At 39.8% G+C, this 18,777-nt stretch overlaps 1 protein-coding gene across 6 annotated transcripts in view; it reads left to right on the top strand.

Annotated features, from left to right (window-relative positions):
- Positions 1–18,777, top strand: part of scn8a (sodium voltage-gated channel alpha subunit 8) — a 124,032-nt gene extending 105,255 nt beyond the window's left edge. For 5 of the 6 annotated variants that reach the window (XM_062969254.1, XM_062969251.1, XM_062969253.1 and 2 more), the window contains exons 23-27: positions 1,625–1,678; positions 2,306–2,443; positions 3,467–3,571; positions 5,948–6,218; positions 8,895–18,777. In XM_062969254.1, the coding sequence (XP_062825324.1) occupies positions 1,625–1,678; positions 2,306–2,443; positions 3,467–3,571; positions 5,948–6,218; positions 8,895–10,039 (1,713 nt within the window). In that variant the 3' untranslated portion in view covers positions 10,040–18,777. 6 annotated transcript variants of the gene reach the window in all.

The raw sequence follows: 18,777 nt of genomic DNA, 5'->3' as shown, positions 1-18,777 counted from the left end.
CAGAGATGATAAAACACAACAAAGTGGAAGACAGTAGGAAAAATCAAAGACTGTCTTACAAGTGGATTGATTCTGTCAAGTACTGCATGGCCCTTAACATGCAGGTCCTAGGCCTGCACAAGACACGGTTCGCAGACTGCGTACGGCCTGCACAATCCATTGGTGCAACCCGCTGAGCGCTGCTGCCCCCCAGCCAATTTTCCTTGCCCCCGTCACCCCAAGGGCTTGCCCCAAATGCTTACCCCAGCCACTTCCCCTTGCCCCCATCACCCCAGCTACTTGCCCCCCAGCACTGAGCCATTGCAATTAAAGTGGTGTCAAGCTGCATTAATTCCAGTGTAAAGGCACCCTAGGAAATTATTGGCCAGAACAACAATATTGCATTGTGTTGTCGAAGATATTGCATTGTGTTGTCGAACAATATTGCAGTTCTTTGTTTTCATGGGGAGGAGAATCAGCACAGGGCCAAGAAGCGGGAAAGGAAAGACTGAGGGGAAGAAAGCCTTGGGAGTGATGTGGTGGCAGAGAAATGGCAGGGGAGGGAAGGAGACGAGCCTAGGGGACCTTTTTAAATTTGCCCTTCCATCTTCTGGGCTCTGAGGAATGCTTCAAAAAAAAAAAGCTGGAGAGTGGAGGGACAGTCTGTGGCATTTCACTGAGGGAGGGGAAAAGAGAAAAAGGGAAAACTGCCTCTTGGGATGGTTGCGCAAGCAGCTTCCTTTATTGCCTCTGGGACCATGTTTAGGGCACGGCATCATGTGGAGCCCTCTTCTGTTCTTCTGTTCATTCAATCCTTTAAAATTCCACAACAATCTTAAAGTAGGCTTTTGTCTAAGAGAAGGTGACCTTCCTTAGCACCAGGGTTGCCATGTATCTCGGATTTTAAGGTATTTGAAAATAATGTCCCGTGTCCCATTACATTCTTTCTTGGGACGTTGATTGTCTGGTATTTCCACTGCACCGCGAAATGGGTAATGTAGTGGAAATGGACCAAAGAGGAGGTTAGAAGAGGGGGGAATGTTACTGTTATTTTCACCTTTGACACCTGGTGGGAGGGGGCTGATCTAACATCGCTGGGGGGAGGAGTTCCACAGCCGGGGGGGGCACCACTGAGAAGGCCCCGTCTCTCGTCCCTGCCAGCTGCGCTTACGAAGCAGGTGGGACCGAGAGCAGGGCCTTCCCAGATGATTTTAACCTCATAGGTTAAAAAGTGGCTCATAGGGGGAGATACGTTCGACCAGGTAAACTGGGACAGAACCATTTAGAACTTTACATTTCTTGTTTTTGTGCTGTCTGGAAGTGCCCAGAATAGGCTTTTTCCTTCTTCTTCTCCCTCCTGCAACCTCACACCCCAGTGTAAAAGTATGTACTTGAAATTTCAGAAACAGATTTGTAGAAGGGAACTAAACAGGCTAAGGAAATTGTCCCTCTCCAATTTCCATTGTAGAAGCAGTTTCATCAACACAAGACACACAACTGTGGCTTTCCAGATTAAAAGATTAATGCTCTCTGTGTCCAGTATTCAGTGTTCTTTCACATTGTTCTAATCCTTTTTTGTTTTATATTTAAGAAGGAAAATCACTCTCCTTTTTTGTTAAAAATGTGTGTCTTTTCTTTTCAATAGGCCACCTTTAAAGGCTGGATGGACATCATGTATGCAGCAGTGGATTCCAGAAGGGTAAAGTACCTTTATGATGTAATCATATAGCTGCTTTTAAAAGCCACTGGATTATTTTATAAGAGAAATCTGCCTTCAAGAGTCATACCTACTCGTTGTCATATGAAGGAGAAAATGAAAGACTGGGCCCTTGTCCTAATTCTGTTGCTTCCCTAAGCATACAGAAAGGCCTCCCTTAGATGCACAGAATGTGCAAAGCATGGTTTAGATCAGCAGTTCTTAACCTGGGATCCCCAGATGTTTTTGGCCTTCAACTCGCAGAAATCCTAACAGCTGCTAAACTGGTTGGGATTTCTGAGAGTTGTAGTCCAAACACATCTGGGGATCTCAGGCTAAGAACCACTGGTTTGCATATTCAGTTAAATGCAATGTGGGTTTTCTTTCTTTTTGCCTAAATGATGTAAATGGGAAAACATGACACGCACTTTGCATTCTTAGGAAGCTTTTATTCAGGGAGCTTCATAGGATACCTTAAGACTGTTTCTGATTGTTAGATTAACAGGCTGTTCATCAATTTTCAGTAAAAAGTTTAAGCCTCGAGCCTCTTCATTTAAGCCCCTACTACATTTTTTTCATAAAGTATAGATCCTCAGATATGCATGAATGTATATTTTCCTTTCTACACAGCAAAATGAACAACCCAAATATGAAGATAACATCTATATGTACATCTACTTTGTCATCTTTATCATCTTTGGATCCTTCTTCACCTTGAACCTCTTCATTGGTGTCATTATTGACAACTTCAATCAACAAAAGAAAAAGATAGGTCAACGTTTCCTATATCCCTGGCATACAGGGGCCCAGCTTTTACCATTTACTAAATTATTATGAAGTAGTTGAGTAAATACTGGAGCCCCTGGTGGCACAGTGGACTAACCCCTTGTGCCAGCAGGACTGCTAACTTGAAGGTTGCCAGTTTGAATACAACCCGGAGAGAGCACAGATGAGCTCCCTCTATCAGCTCCAGCTCCATGCGGGCACATGAGAAGCATCCCACAAGGAGGGTAAAAACATCAAAACATCTGGGCATCTCCAGGGCAATGTCCTTGCAGACGGCCAATTCTCTTACACCAGAAGCAACTTGCAGTTTCTCAAGTTGCTCCTGACACAAAAAATAGTAAATATTGAGATAATCTGGGATCTATCTACATCTAAGGCTGCATCTACATTATAAAATTAATTCAGTTTGACATCACTTTAACAACCAAGGATGGAATCATGGGGGTTGAAGTTTTATAAAATCTTTAGCTTTCCCTGTGAAATAGTGCTGATGCCTCACCAAACTGCGATCCCCAATGATTCCACAGCATTGAGCCATGGCAGTTAAAATGGTATCAAACTGCATTAATTCTAGAGTGTATATTACTTACCATTGGAAAGTAAAGTCATCCTGGCATAAAAGTCTGAATTGATTGAACATCTATATATACTTTTCTATTCCCGGATGTTAATGTTTCAGTGACCTTTCACCACACTGGTTGCTCAGACAAATACGTAGCAGTCATCCTTCACACAAATGACTTGCTGTAGTGATATTGTTCCATTTTGAGCAGCAATTGTAAGACAGGTCGCGGTTTTGAATTGTACCTTGAATCTGGTACTTTCTGCAAGCAAACTAAATAGATTGTCAGTATTGAAGGACCAGGAAGTTGGCCTAGTCTCTCATCTTATCTGGAAAATATTTCTTCTACATAGAGTAGAGAAAAATGCTACCCATTTCAATCACTTCTTAGTTTTTACACAAAGGTAAATAGGTTGTAACCAGCCTTCTTCCCTTTCCTTTACTTTGGAGGTCAGGATATCTTCATGACAGAGGAGCAGAAGAAATATTACAACGCCATGAAAAAACTGGGCTCCAAGAAACCTCAAAAGCCAATTCCAAGACCTTTGGTGAGTTTTCTGATTTCTCCCTGGATGTAATTCCTTGTATTCATTCCACTTGTTGAATGCTCTCCTCACAACGGCTGATTTATCATTTTGGTGCCGAAAATAAGCCATTTTGTCCCTCCAGACCTTTTGCTTTCTGCTTCAAGTTCATGTTATGGTTTTAAAGAATGGTTTTAAACACTGTTTTTTAAGCTCCTCAAAGACATAGGTACTAGTTCTGCCTTCTTCCTCAAATTCAAAATCCTGTCTCTTGACAAATTCTGTTCCCCTGCAGTCGCCCTTCCTAGCTTCTGTGAGAAATGATTGGCGGTTTTCTGATCAAATCTGCCCAACACTTCCTCCGCTTCTGTTTTCTTGATTTATTCATTCCAAGTCATCCTGAGAATAGGCCTCAAAGAAATATATGGAAAAAAATAAGCATGCATTTGGTGGAGGTTTTTGTTTCCCTTCCTTCTTCAAATACTAGGCTTTAAACTATTTTCTTATACTTGGTAAGTTCATTCACATGTTTGCAGGGGAAATTATCCACTTCTACCAAAGCATGGGCGTTGTGAAGTGGGTCCTCCAGGTAAAAGCCATTGTAAAGGGGAACCCGGCTTTTTCAGTACCTGCAGGTACTGTTGCTAAATTGAATGGCAAAGAAGGCTTTGTACCTTCGGTAGTTGTTTGGAAGAGGGCATTTCTTGTCATGTAAACAGAGAAGAAGCAACACTCACAGAATTTCCCTCTTCTACTTAACTCAGGCCTGCACAAGTAGGAGGGGGACAAAATCAAAATAAGCTAAGCCTCTTTGGGTCACAAATAAGATTTTACCTCCTCTCTCACGGTTTGAGAGAGAGTTTCCGCAATCAGCAAAGTGAAATACTATAGTGTCATTTCCCCACCTCCTCTCAGTGTGGTAGCAGGTTGCAGTCCTTTTCTGAGCAAAAGCAGAAGTGCCCTTCCTTTCTCTTTGCCTCTAGGTTACCTCTGCCATCTCCTCCTCCAGAGGGAAAAACCACCAGCTTGGCACCATTCATTTCCCTTGTTTGTGAGGAAGAAACAGCTTTGTCATGAAGACCCCACAACAGCTCCATGGTGAAACTAGATTTCTCCTTCATAATCGAGGGAAATTGTGGGTTTTTTTGCTGGATGAGAAGGAGACAAGGCAAAGAGAAAAGAAGAGCAGCAGAAAACTGAGGCACTTCTTCTCTACCACCTCCCTCTTCCTCTAGAACAGCCAAGCTAATATTTAATTTTCATTTATATTGTTAACAATATATGATTTGTACGACAATAAAATACATTTCCAAGATTTTTGTCATTTATGATTAACAATATGGAAATATGTGCAAGAATTTAAAAATGGGCTGAGGTGATGCAGTGGGTTAAACCGCTAGGCTGCAGAACTTGCTGATCAGAAGGTCAGCGGTGCGAATCCGCCGATGGGGTGAGCTCCCGTTGTTAGCCCCAACCTCTACCAGCTTAGCAGTTTGAAAACATTCAAATGTGAATAGATCAATAGGTTCCACATTGGCAGGAAGGTTACGGTGCTCATGCAGCCATGCTGGCCACATGACCTTGGAGTTGTCTACGGACAATGCTGGCTCTTCGGCTTAGAAAAGGAGACGAGCACCAACCCCCAGAGTCGGAATCGATTAGAGTTAATGTCAAGGGGAAACCTTTACCTTTACTATAACACTAACAAAATAACTACTTAACATTTTAAGGCAAACCCTCAAAATCTTAGTCTTAGATGATCTGGAATTATTAATAGAAAAAGGAGATGTGAATAGTCCTTCATGTACCAAGGGAGGTGGCAGGATTCTTCCAATCTCACCCCTTTTCTGGGACAGCAATTCTTTCCCATTTAGTAGTTCTGATTCTTCTGTGTTCGAACTGGGCTCACTGTCTTACTGAAAGAGATTTTAGCCAGGTTTGTTACCTGGGGCTTCACAGAAGGAATTGTCCTAATGAGAACAGCCGATGCAAAGGATAATAATAATAACAACAACACAACGACAAAACAACAACAACAACTTTATTTTTGTATCCCGCCTCTATCTTCCCTAAGGGACTTGGGGTGGCTAACATGGGGATGAGTTCAATCAACATAGTTAAAATATAAAATATAACATACTAAGTACATACATAGTACATAGTAAGTACATAGACAAAAATATAAAACAGAATAAAACAGGAACATTATAACAAAATATAAGACAACCATCAAACCAACCAATAAACTTGAAATAAAAGGCTTGGCTGCTCAAATTCTAATTATGAGAATGACACACAAGCTCCGTTCTCCAGGGTAGGGAGTTCATTAAACATGTGAGATAGCATGTGGAGAATCATTTAATAAAATTAACAAGCTTGTGCTTTTATTGTGTATAACAGAACAGAATCCAAGGAAGTGTTTTCGACTTTGTCACCCAGCAAGCATTTGATATACTAATCATGCTGCTCATCTGCCTCAATATGGTGACCATGATGGTTGAAACGGACACACAGAGCAAGCAGATGGAAGAGATCCTCTACTGGATCAACCTTGTCTTCGTTATCTTTTTCACTTGCGAGTGTGTACTGAAAATGTTTGCCTTGCGTCACTACTACTTCACCATTGGCTGGAATATTTTTGATTTTGTGGTTGTGATTCTCTCCATTGTTGGTAAGTATAGGTATTTTTTCCATAAAATACACACAGCTCATCCCTATATGCTAAAAAAGAGAGAGAAAATAAATTTGGAAAATATGGGCTGGGCTTGAAGTTGGAGAGATTGAAGAAAACCTCATTTTAATTCTGAACTTGCATTTTTATCAAAGGTTGGAACATCAGACCCCAAAGTTTATGAAACAATAGATAAATACTTTGGCCAGTTTAAATTAGGACATGAGCTGCTAAGTCCAATTTTGGCATAGAATCATAGAATCGTAGAGTTGGAAGAGACCTCGCAGGCCATCCAGTCCAACCCCCTGCAAGAAGCAGGAAAATCTCATTCAAAGCACCCCCGACAGGTGGCCATCCAGCCTCTGATTAAAAGCCTCCAAAGAAGAAGCCTCCACCACTGTCCGGGGGAGAGAGTTCATCTTGTACATTCAAAGGAATGAGCACAATTCAAAATGGTGACTATTTTTTAACATGTATGGGTAATTCTTCCAATTTAAAAGCATTTTTTCAAGTTAAAATGCACTTGTAAAATGAGAAAGGGGTAATACAAAATGCTAAATTTGCTTTCGTAAAAAAATAGAATCCAGGGGAAGTGCGAAGGCAGGATTTTCTTTTCCACTATAGCAGTGGTTCTCAACCTGTGGTTCCCCAGGTGTTTTGGCCTACAACTCCCAGAAATCCCAGTTTACCAGCTGTTAGGATTTCTGGGAGTTGAAAGCCAAAACATTTGGGGACCCACAGGTTGAGAACCACCGCACTATAGCATCCTGTCTTGTCAAAACCTACACTACAGACCCAGGAATCCTTCCAGAGTCAGTTTTCAGAGGTCTCCAAGGACTGCAGGAAGTAGGATTGAATGGTCGAAGGCAATTTCATGATATTATCATTATGGTGCCAGTCAAGTGGGCCCTTGGTTTGGTTCCAAGGGCACCCATGGATACTAAAATCTGTGGATGTTCAAGTCACATTATTTGCAGTGGTGTAGGAAAATGGTGTCCCTTTTATAAAATGACAAAATCAAGGTTTCCTTTTTGGATATTCTAAAAATATGTTTAAGCTGTGGATTGTGAAATACATGGGTACAGAAGCTGTGGATATGGAGGGACATCTGTATAATGTTTGACTTAGGATAAGGTTTTTAGGGTTGTTTGTCCCAGATGTAGAAACTATGCATAAACTGGGACAAAGCTGGACAAAGTGCAACCCTCAATCCCTTTTTGTATGCTCCAGCTTTGCTCAATACTTTCAAAACCTTGGCCAAAAAAATTCAGGTGACAAAATGCCCCTAATACATACACCTTCCAAACAATCCTAACAAACCCAAAGGACACATCCAAAAATGACCATAATTTTGGCCAAAAATGAGATGAGGCATTGACAGCATGTGAGGTAAAATCTACCCCCTCCCCTTGGTTGTAGTAACTTAAAACATGTTGAGCATTTAAAAATACAATTTATTCATCCGAAGGAAGGAGGCAGGCACAGTTACTAAGGGAAATTTAACACAGCAAATATAAGCGTTTCAGGTGTGAACAACTTTCCTGTCTCACTCTCTGCAAGGTTAGAAATTTGGGGCAGACAAGATTTTTATTTGAGAGAGCCCATAAGGACACAGCTCTGCACCCACTTCTCCTTCAGCATCCCACAGCAACTGCAGAATGGTGAGAGTCCCCCACCTGCCACCTCACTATGCCGCATGAGGTTTCTGTCACCTTCTGCCCTACACAGCCCCTCAGCCCTAACACCCTGCTCTCCAGGCAAGCCCTATGGATGGACTAGCAAGCCCAAAGGGAGACAGGTGGCCGGATGGAGACAGTTTGGGCCAGGCTGAGAGCAGAGGGAGCCACAGCAGACATAGGGAAAGGGAGCTATGAGATGCAGGAAAGGGATCAGCCACATCTGCAAGTAGGGAGTGAGCTAGTAGGGAAACTATAACTTTTCATTATTATTGTTGTTGTTGTTGTTGTTGTTGTTGTTGTTTATGTTTATGTTTATTTATACCCCACTTTTTCTCTCCACAAGGAGACTAAAAACTGCCATGATTCCAAATAATTGAGCCATGGCCATTTAAGTGGGTTCAAACAGCATTAATTCTACACTGTAGATACACACTTTTCCCCATATGATCCAACCTACAAATTATGATTTTTCTTGGATGTGGCCTCTCTGTATCAGATAAAATGGATGGTTGTGTGAGATCTTTTCAGTAGAGGTACAACAGTTATGAAAAACCCACCTGAAAGATGTGAACCTTTTACTTTTTGATTCTCTTTGGACTAATTAACCAAGAGATGGGGTTTTTGGCTTTGTAACTTCCCTGAAAGTTCTGATTTCCTGTAGCTGGGCATGGAGATTTCCCATGAGCTGACAGGTTGATGCCAAATTTTGTCATGTTGCTTAGCATGTTTCATTGTTTTGTATTAGATTTTAGTGGTGTTTGTTAACTTGTCGACTGCAGAATGGAAAAGCAAAGTATGCACTTTGTTGTCGTTATTAGATTACGCATATATGAGTCCTACATATAGTTTTTGCCTTTCTTTAAAAAAATGTACTTTTGCTTGTGTTGTATTGTTTCTCTCAGTCCCACCTCTGCTGTTTTCTTTTGATGAAAGGGTATCAGATATTTGAGTAAAATTGTAACACTGGTTTTTTTTCTCCTTCCCAATCTTATTTAAGGTATGTTCTTGGCTGAAATTATAGAAAAATACTTTGTGTCACCTACTCTCTTCAGAGTTATCCGCCTAGCCCGTATTGGCCGTATCCTGCGCCTGATCAAAGGAGCCAAAGGGATCCGCACCCTGCTTTTTGCCTTAATGATGTCTTTGCCTGCCTTGTTCAACATTGGCCTCCTGCTCTTCCTAGTTATGTTCATCTTTTCCATCTTTGGGATGTCAAACTTTGCTTATGTCAAACATGAGGCTGGCATTGATGACATGTTCAACTTTGAGACCTTTGGCAACAGTATGATTTGCTTGTTCCAGATCACTACCTCAGCCGGGTGGGATGGTTTACTCTTGCCCATTCTTAATGGGCCTCCGGACTGTGATCCGGACAAAGAGCATCCTGGGAGTGGCTTCACAGGTGACTGTGGAAACCCCTCAGTGGGGATCTTTTTCTTTGTTAGCTACATCATAATCTCCTTTCTGATTGTGGTAAATATGTACATTGCCATCATTTTAGAGAACTTCAGTGTGGCAACAGAGGAGAGTGCTGATCCACTGAGCGAAGATGACTTTGAGACCTTCTATGAGATCTGGGAGAAGTTTGACCCCGATGCCACACAGTTCATTGAATACTGCAAGCTGGCAGACTTTGCAGATGCTCTGGAGCATCCGCTGCGTGTCCCTAAGCCAAACACCATTGAACTCATTGCCATGGATTTGCCAATGGTGAGTGGGGACCGGATCCACTGCTTGGACATCCTGTTTGCTTTCACCAAACGCGTCTTGGGTGATAGTGGTGAACTAGACATCCTGAGGCAGCAGATGGAAGAGAGGTTTGTGGCTTCTAATCCTTCCAAAGTGTCTTATGAGCCTATCACAACCACACTACGGCGCAAGCAAGAAGAGGTGTCCGCGTTGGTCATCCAGAGAGCTTACCGGGCCCGCTTAGTAAGGAGGGGCTTTATTTACCGAAAAAATGTATCCAATAAGATGGAAAATGGAGGGACAAACAGAGAGAAAAAAGAAGGCACCCCATCTACTGCATCCCTTCCATCTTATGACAGCGTAACGAAGCCCGAGAAAGAGAAACAGCGAGCTGAAGAAGGGAGACGGGAAAGAGCAAGAAGGCAAAAAGACACAAGGGAATCCAAATATTGAGATGATCAATAATAATAATAATAACTCTAGAAAACTTGTGAGCAGAAAAGATTGTTTACAAACTTCCTGATAAAATATATATCAATAGCGAACAGCTGTGGAGACACTTTATCTGAAGATCTTATACCAAACATAGTCTGCTTACTGTGTGACCATGTTGCATCTCAAAGCAGTGATCTACCACCTGTTTAACAGACCCATCTAGACAAATATATTTAAACAAAACAACAGGAAACAATGCAAAGGCGGGGGGATAAAAGGATTTTATACTGTTTGGGCAGGTGGATACTGCATGTTCCACATCAGTCAATGCAACTTAGGACAAACAAGCAAAATAAAACACACAGACACACACACTTAAGGGGAAAAATCTGCTGCTTTAGGATCCATATATTTTTCCCAAAGGCAGCCAAAATGGATTTTATTTTTTCTCATTTTATTGAAAGAAAACCCAGGAAAAAAATAATCACATTCAAGGGTTTGTTTCTTCATGCAAAACTAGATTTTCGTACTTGACATTTAGTTGAAGCTGCAAAAAAAAATTAGAAGGAGGAAAAAAGTTGAGCAACAACAAAACGCTGAAATGAAACAACACATATTTAGCCCATGTCATTTAATCGTCATAGTTTTTTTTTGGTATTTATTATCTGCATACTTCTTTATTATATGGGCTTCACCGTGGTTTGAGAGTTGGGGGTAATCAGGTGTTTTCAGCCTGCAAAACTCGCTCAGGCTGATTCCAAAAATAAAATAAAATAAAATTGTGCTCGTTTCAATGCATAGAAATGATTTGCATGATGGCATGCTGTGATCAGGAATCATGCATGAGGAATCATAAAACCACAAGACACTCAATATGCTGTCCAGGCTGTGTGTTAAGCCATACGTTTGAGGCACTCCACTGACTACGGCACACTGTATTTGGGAAGTTGCTCTGAGCTATAACTATGCCCTTCACCAAGTTACCAGTTTTTAAATCAATCCAGGCACCCTCCCAAAGGAGGGAGAGGGGGAAAAGTGAAACCAAGAAATGAAAACATGTTTGTGTGTATATTTAATAACTTTCATGCAGCCATATTTTTTGCACTTTTTAAAAGAAACACACACAACAACAACAACAACAACAACAAAAAACCAAATGCTGCTCTAAAACTCTTTTGGTGAGAAGCCCATTCAAGAATGGTTTCTTATACAATGTCACTTTCAGAGAAAAATGGTAGGGCTTCAAGTAAACCCACCTAGTAGTTTTGTATCCTGCAACATTTACGATTACTCTTTCTCCTCTGTTTTGCAGCATAGACTATTTTATTAGAGATAAGCGTGTTTGAAGACAGCACATTATCTGTCAAAGGTGCAATTTTGAGTAGTTACATATAGCAATCTTTTCAGTTGCAGAGAAGTAGGTAGTGGGGTGTTCACAGCATTATGTGCCATAATTACATGTAAACTGTTGCATTCTTTGAGGGTATTATAACGTGGAAAAGGTAATAACAAGGCACAAAGTTGATGTATTGAAAAGTGGGTTCTACCTAGTGATCTTCTATTGATGTCCTACAACTTACATTCTGATGCTGCACAGTTTTATTTGCTTCCCTTCTAGCTGTTTTTTTTCCTAAGAAAAGCTAACCAAAAAAAGGTTCCCAATCCGAACCTCTTACTTTTGATGAGCAAAGTAGCAGTGTGACATGGGTGCAGCGCTGAGAGAAACCGCATCATATATGACGTGTGCCTTCACCAACTTCGCATTTCACCCCACACCTGTTGTATAGTAGTAATAATTTTAACTGTCCTGCAAATTCAGGTAGGGATGAAGAGCTACCTCTTGACTATTATCTCTAAATTGATGGGAGTCTTATCCAGGGCTGGGTGGAGGAGTGACGCTTTGTGTTTCTAAGTTCGCACCTGGGCATCTTTCAGTATTTTGAATCGTTCCGTTATGTTACCTTTCACTAAGTCGACCATCACCAATAATTCAATTGTTTTAAGGGCACAGGTTCAGGGAACAGACCTTGCTGATGGGTCAAAGGTTGCGTTGCACTATTACAAAAGACTGTGTTCCATCATGCAGCTTAAAAGGAAGGCGTAGAGAGTGCTGCTAATGGTTTCTAGAAATCTGCAGATAACGCTAAATATTTAGGACCTATTGAAAGGCAACAAGCTGTTTGAATGTGGACCAAATCAATTTTATCTATAAAAGGGCAAAAAAGGTTTAAAAATAACTACTCAAAATATTCCAAAAGCAAAACAAAACCAAGATAGCAATGCCTTTTAGATCATGGGGAGAGGCTTTAATCTATAGAATCCTGCAACCTAGATGCCTCCTACAAGGGTCATGTAAGCCATTTGATAGACATCTGTGCCAAGTTGGACTAGCTACCATGACATCAGTGGGAAAAATCTACTGTACCAGATACCACAAGGAACAAGATATTTCTATCCAGCTAGACTTACCCCACTTGCTCCTACAAAGTGTATAATACAAAAATAAAAATTACATGCATATGTACAGGCAACATTGTAAACAGCACAACAACAAAAGCTGAAAAGTGTGGTTGAACTTTTTAAAAGAATATTATAAATACTGTAATATACCATTTTATTTTAATGGCATGTCTTTTTGTAAATAACAAAGGACTACAGAAGATTAAATAGAATGGCTTCTGGCTTATGCCACTGTCCATGTTTAATTTTATATCTCTCTATCTATATATATATAATACATTTATCTCTTTCTTTTTTTTCCACTTTTGGGATTATGTCAATTTATGTGCATCCCCACAGAGGAAAAAAATCCTCCCAAACAGACACAAAGCAAAGCTTTATTGCAAAATTATCTTTACAACAACAGATATATTAGACTATTTTGGTTCTGAGGTGCAATATATTTTGACCACTTCTATGCAAGATTTGGCTAAATGTTATAATTGTTCTTTAGCTGGACTACTGTTCCATATGAAAAGCTTGGTACATGTAGTGTTTGTGCTGTCAAATTTTATTAAGCAATTTTTAGTAAAACTGCCCTGCAATCTATATTTACCTTGGGTCATTATTTAGTGATACTTGAATTTTCTTACATTACACTAGCTTTGCTTAAGAATAAAAGTTATTAACAAACAGCTTCAAAGTTGTGGGCTATGACCAACTGTAAAATGAATAATTCAACTTTTTTCTAGTCTCTGCACTATATTTCTTATATTGTTCATGTTTGTTTCAAGCAGTTATTTCCATCAACCAGACTTTACAGATGTTGGAAGACTCTCTCTGTATTTGCATCAGCATTAATTACAGATGAGAATGCTAAGAAAACGTGGTCCAAAATGAAAAAAACATGATGGCAGATTGATTTTTTAAAATGTTATATGAATATATACAAAATTATAAAGTTGCCAACAAAAATAATATTTTTTTAGTTTAGCAAAAATGTCCGATGGTTTTTTTTAAGAAGGTCAAAGTAGAAAATCAGAAAAATCTCAACATAATTGAGACCCGTTAGAAATGAAATGTTTAATTGTACTTTTTTATTTCCATCCCGCTGCTAAGTGATATGAGGTAGGGTTGGGTCAGCTTGCTGAAATGTATAGATGAGAATATTTTAATTCGTTTTTGTTTAGATGTCATTTTGCTTTATTTGGATAGGTAGAAATAAGGAAAGGAACAACCTAATTTCTGGACTTTCTAGCAAAATGGGCAGTGGAGATTCTTAATGCCCAGTGAAGAATGGAAATTTGCTTTGTGGGGAAATCTTGATGGAAGATTTTCCATCAAGAAGCTCTAAGCAAATAAGCTCTTGTTCTTCAAGTCACTTGCTATCAACCTGGAGACAGAGCTTGTCACTTTTCATGAACTCAGGTCGCCCTCTGATCCCTGCTCCCCGGTGAAACTGCGAAGGCCCTGCTCAGGCATCCCAGGCTGCAACTAAATACTAGAAACGCTGCAGCAGACTTTGAAAGCAAACGTAATTCCAACAGTGAATTTTTCATGCAACTATAATTACAATAATACTAGCCAGATAGACTACAGGCAAGTTGTATATGTGAAATGTTGAATGTGTTGAATATTTAGGATGCAAAATGGTTGCGGAGATGCAAATCCAGTGTTTTTATGAAGATGTCAATAATTCAAGCTTTCCTCACCCCACAGAAAGTAAAATCAGATATTGACAAGGCAAACAAAACTGGATTTCATATGAAGAAGCGAGACTTCTGAAATGTTAAGAGTTAGTATTCTATGAGGCATAATTCTGTTTCTATGGTTATCTGTCAAATATCATTGGAGACTGTGCTGTTGGAGACAAGAACACTTCTCTTGGCAGGTTTGACTGTTAGAAGGGATTAGAATAGTAAGTATATCAGCAAAATAAATGTTACTCCAGCTTGAAATGCATATAGTTCTCCCAGTGTTAACCTGTATGTAAAGCAATCCATGGGTTGTCAATTTCTCTATGTGTTTTTTTATGAACAGAGAGAGCAGGAAGGAAATGCCTTCTTACCTGTAGGAAACTGCATTTATTTTATTTTTTTACCTTTTTTGTTTTGTTGTGTAAAAGAGCAACTATGATGTAGCACTAATTTCACCTTTAATTCAGTCTTCCGGTTTAGACTTTCTGATAAAAAGTAAATGCCGCAGGATTGTCAACTCAATCAGGTCGTCATCTTGAGTTTCCATAGGCCTCTTTTGATTTGACTCTGCCCCATTCACCACTGTGGAAGGTTTGCATATTATCCTAAGGAGAGGGGACTAATTCAGTGGTGGTGTGCATGTTTTGCATGATGGTTCAATCCCTGGCACCTCTAGATAGATAACAAGTGATGAAATAAACCTTCTCTACCTGAAGACATGGCAAATAGATGCCATTAATAGCACTGGGCTATGGAGAATTGGTTGGAACTGATGTAAGATGGTTCTCCATGTTACTAGATAGTTTGGTGGCTCAGCTTGATTGCTATAGGAAACCACACATTTGAAAAGCTCCATAGTCATCACAGGCCAAATAACCTACATTTGAATGTTTCCAGTTCTAGTGTATAAAGGAAATCTGGCTTTATGTTTCATATGTTAACAAAAAGATTTCTATAGAGAGGTTGACTTTTAAGAGTTTAATTAATAAAGAGGTAGCTTTAGTAGTCGAAATCAGACTTGCCAGGTTGATAACTTTTATGTAGTAGTTTTGCCAAATATATGGTTATGGCAGTTAACCAGGAAACAGTGCCATTCATGTATGATTGTCTTTAGGTTGCACTAATATATTGATGGACTATAGAGGAGGAAAAGGAAGAAACATCAATATATGGTTTAAAGACACAAACTGCTGCTAAGCATTGATTTATTGCTATCCTACAAACCTTGCTTATTGCTATATTTCAAACTTTGAGAGAGGAAAGACAAGAACTAAGTGGTCTGAATATTAGCCTTGGGACAAGAAGTTTAATTTTTTTAAAAACTGTTATAAAATTCCCTGTCATACAGGGTAGATTCAGGTATAATGAACTGGTCCAATTTGTGGTCCGGTGAAAGTATGTTGTGGAACTGAGTTTTTGTTGTACAAACATGGTTGTCTTTTGACAACCAACAGAAAGAAACTGAGCCATTGGTTACCTATTGTTGCAAAATAAAAAATGGAAATGAGAAGAAAACATTATACTCCATATTGTAACATGTTTTCAACATGCGCTTCTCAATAGCTGAAAAAAGGAGGTTTGTGTTCACTCTGTTTGGAGGCACCTATCTCTCAGATCTTACAGTGTTGAAATAATACTGAAGCTTGTATAGAAAGGCCTGAAAGTTCATATATATATATGTCTTTGAAACAGAGTAGCAAATTGAAAGAATATCTCTGTCTTTGCAAATGTGAGGATCTTAAAACAAAGGGTTCAAATACAATGATTCATATGCGGTGCAGGGGGGACCATAGCTGGAAGCACTGGATTTTCTGACCATTGCCATGCTCATAATTTCAGTTTCAAGGCTATGCACCAGAATGAAAATGTCCTTACCTGATATTGCAAGGGACCTGTTCCCATCAAGTTCCCCACCGGAACCTGAGCCTTCTTTTGAATGGGATATATATTTTGATAAGGCCAATTGGCTAATCAATAAAAATTGTTTTGAATGGGATATATATTAAATAAGTAACTTTACAAGCACCACGTGCTCTTTGTCCGATCCCTCTGTGGCCGTCTTCTGTGTCTTGGAAACTGTTATCTCCAATAACAGTATCTTCTAGGGCTTTAGTCGCACGTAGGTCAGTGGATGCCCAGATTTCAGCTTACAGCAGTTCTGAATCCATCCACTGGAAGGCAGTGATATGCCTATAAGCATTGCACTTTAAATTCTTTCTTCTATCAGCTTTCTATGTTCTCTTTAAAAAAAACCTTTCCATTTAAAGGGCTGAGGGTGACACACCTTTGCTACACATATTAACTTTGCCTAGTGACACACACATTTTCCCCCTTTGCAGGCCCAGCAAAAGAAGAGAGCTTCTTTGATGTGTTTCCTCTGTGGAAATCACTTCTGCTAGAAGGAAAAACACCCATATTCCGTTTTCTACCTTCCTCTAAGGCTTGCCGAAGGTCCAGCAAAGATAGCTTCTTGGTTAACATTTTTCCTATATGGTGATCAGGAAATCTGTGAGAGGGAAAAACTGACAGTTTCTACAAAGCATCATTGCTTGCTATTTACAAGCTGGAAGTGGATCCCGGGGAAGAGTGGGTAACTGAGTGCTCAGGTACACTCAGATTCAGTGCACAGAAGAGGGCCACACTAATGAAACAGTCTTAATACAGCGAATTCCCAGGCTCATCTACATTGCCATATAATGTGGTTTAACTGCATTGAACTGCATTATATGGGTCTACACTGCCATGTAATGTAGTTCAGTGCAGTTAAACTGCATTGTGGAACTGCGTTATGTGGTAGTGTAAATGGGCCCTCTGTTAACCAGAATTCAAGGAACAGGAACTCTCAAGCAAGTGGCAACAAAATTGAAGAAATACTTTAATTTTTAAATAAAGCTGTTTTCATAATACAGTAAAACTATGGGCCCTTCCACACAGTCATATAACCCAGAATATCAAGGAAGATAATCCACAATATCTGCTTTGAACTGGGTTATCTGAGTCCACACTGCCATATAATCCAGTTCAATGTGGATTTTATACAGCTGTGTGGAAGGGGCCTATGTTACATTAAGTTTGTCTTTATTGGTCTTAACTTGCTTCCAATTGCAATATTTCAATATTACTATTAAGTCCATACACAGTTTATGGTATAGTATGAGGTACAGGATTAGTTTAGACCTATTTTAATAGTATCTCTCAAGCAACCACAAACTGCATTTATCCAGCATCTACCAATCCCAATTGATGCAAGTTAACTGAGAATCTGTATATAAGGTTTTTGGTGGCTGCAATTTTTATTTCTTACTCCTTTGGTAGCTATCCTTCAGTCAATGGACTGAAATTTTCTCAGAGAGACCGAGAGATAAGGCTCGTGTAATCATGGGAGGGAGGGACACTGAGTATAAATTGCAAGCCAACTGTAAGATATTTTGTTGGTAGGCCTTACCAGTGATCGGTGCATTCAATGGGCCCTGCAACCTTTGTATTAATGGTAAAATTGATGTTTGGAAAGTTACACTCAGTCTGGCTTCTTTACATACTTAGCCACCACAAATAGTAAATGGTCTCCATATAGGAAAAAAATGCCAGGAGTGAAGCATCTCTGTGAGGGTAAAAGGATTACCGTTTAGTGATCCTGCTCTTTCACAAATTCAGAGCAGAAATCCAAGAATCATGAGTCTCTGCTGTCCAGTATAAGAGATTCTCCTATCAAGCCAATTTGGAATTTTGTGAGGGAAAATAATTAGACGGGGGAAAATATTAACAAAATTTCCAGATAATGTTAGGAATTGCTTAACACTAGCTGTCACATCAAATATACACATCCAGATTTTCCCCTATATTGCTGCATGTTGCATTTGTAGAGAGGTATGTCCCTGTGAGAGAGAGAGAGGGGGATAAATTGGGGAGTGTGTTTGTCTCAAGGAGAAGGTGGAATTCCAGGCATTGCCTGAATATTGCAAAACAACTCTGGTGATTTCTGTTTCCAATTCCACCATTGTGTGCGTGTGGAGGGAGAAACCAGGGCAGGAGGGTGGGGGGAGAGGGGGAGAGAGAGACTTTTAACAAGTCACCTGACCTCTCTATGTGCCTCAGTTTTACCCATCTGTAAAACGGGTAATAACCTACCTCACAGGGGTGTTGTGAGGCTTAATTTAATGTCGGTTCAAATGCTTTTCTGAGGTTCATAACTGAAAGTGCTCTCCTAGATGTGCACAGGTCAGAACCATGGACTAAAGAGGAAGCATATCATGATGGTGCCATTGATGCCAAAATTTAAGAAAGTCACTGCTACCGCTTTTTTAAAAAAATGATATCAGGGCAAACATTTTAATTTTTGGTTGCAATTTGCTTGTGTCCCCTCTCGAAATATATGTTTGTTTCCTGCCCCTTTCAACCCCAACCTCTATATTTTGTTCTGTTTTAAGATGACAACAACAAAAATGGGAACAGAGGAATTTGGGAGAAGGGAGGGGAGAGGAGTGAGAATGTGTGTTAAAAAAAACAAAGCCTACTTCTACAACAAAAACGTTGGATTGAAAGATTAACGTCTGAATTCTTTGATTTCCTTTGTACTGTACATCTTTTTACTTTGAAATTTGCAATAAAAAGTTATGTCCA

Source organism: Anolis carolinensis, chromosome 2 (assembly GCF_035594765.1).
Source record: "Anolis carolinensis isolate JA03-04 chromosome 2, rAnoCar3.1.pri, whole genome shotgun sequence".
In the NCBI taxonomy this organism is placed as follows: Eukaryota; Metazoa; Chordata; class Lepidosauria; order Squamata; family Dactyloidae; genus Anolis; species Anolis carolinensis.
The sequence above is the reverse complement of the archived record's forward strand: the minus strand, read 5'-3'. Positions and strand labels throughout refer to the sequence as shown.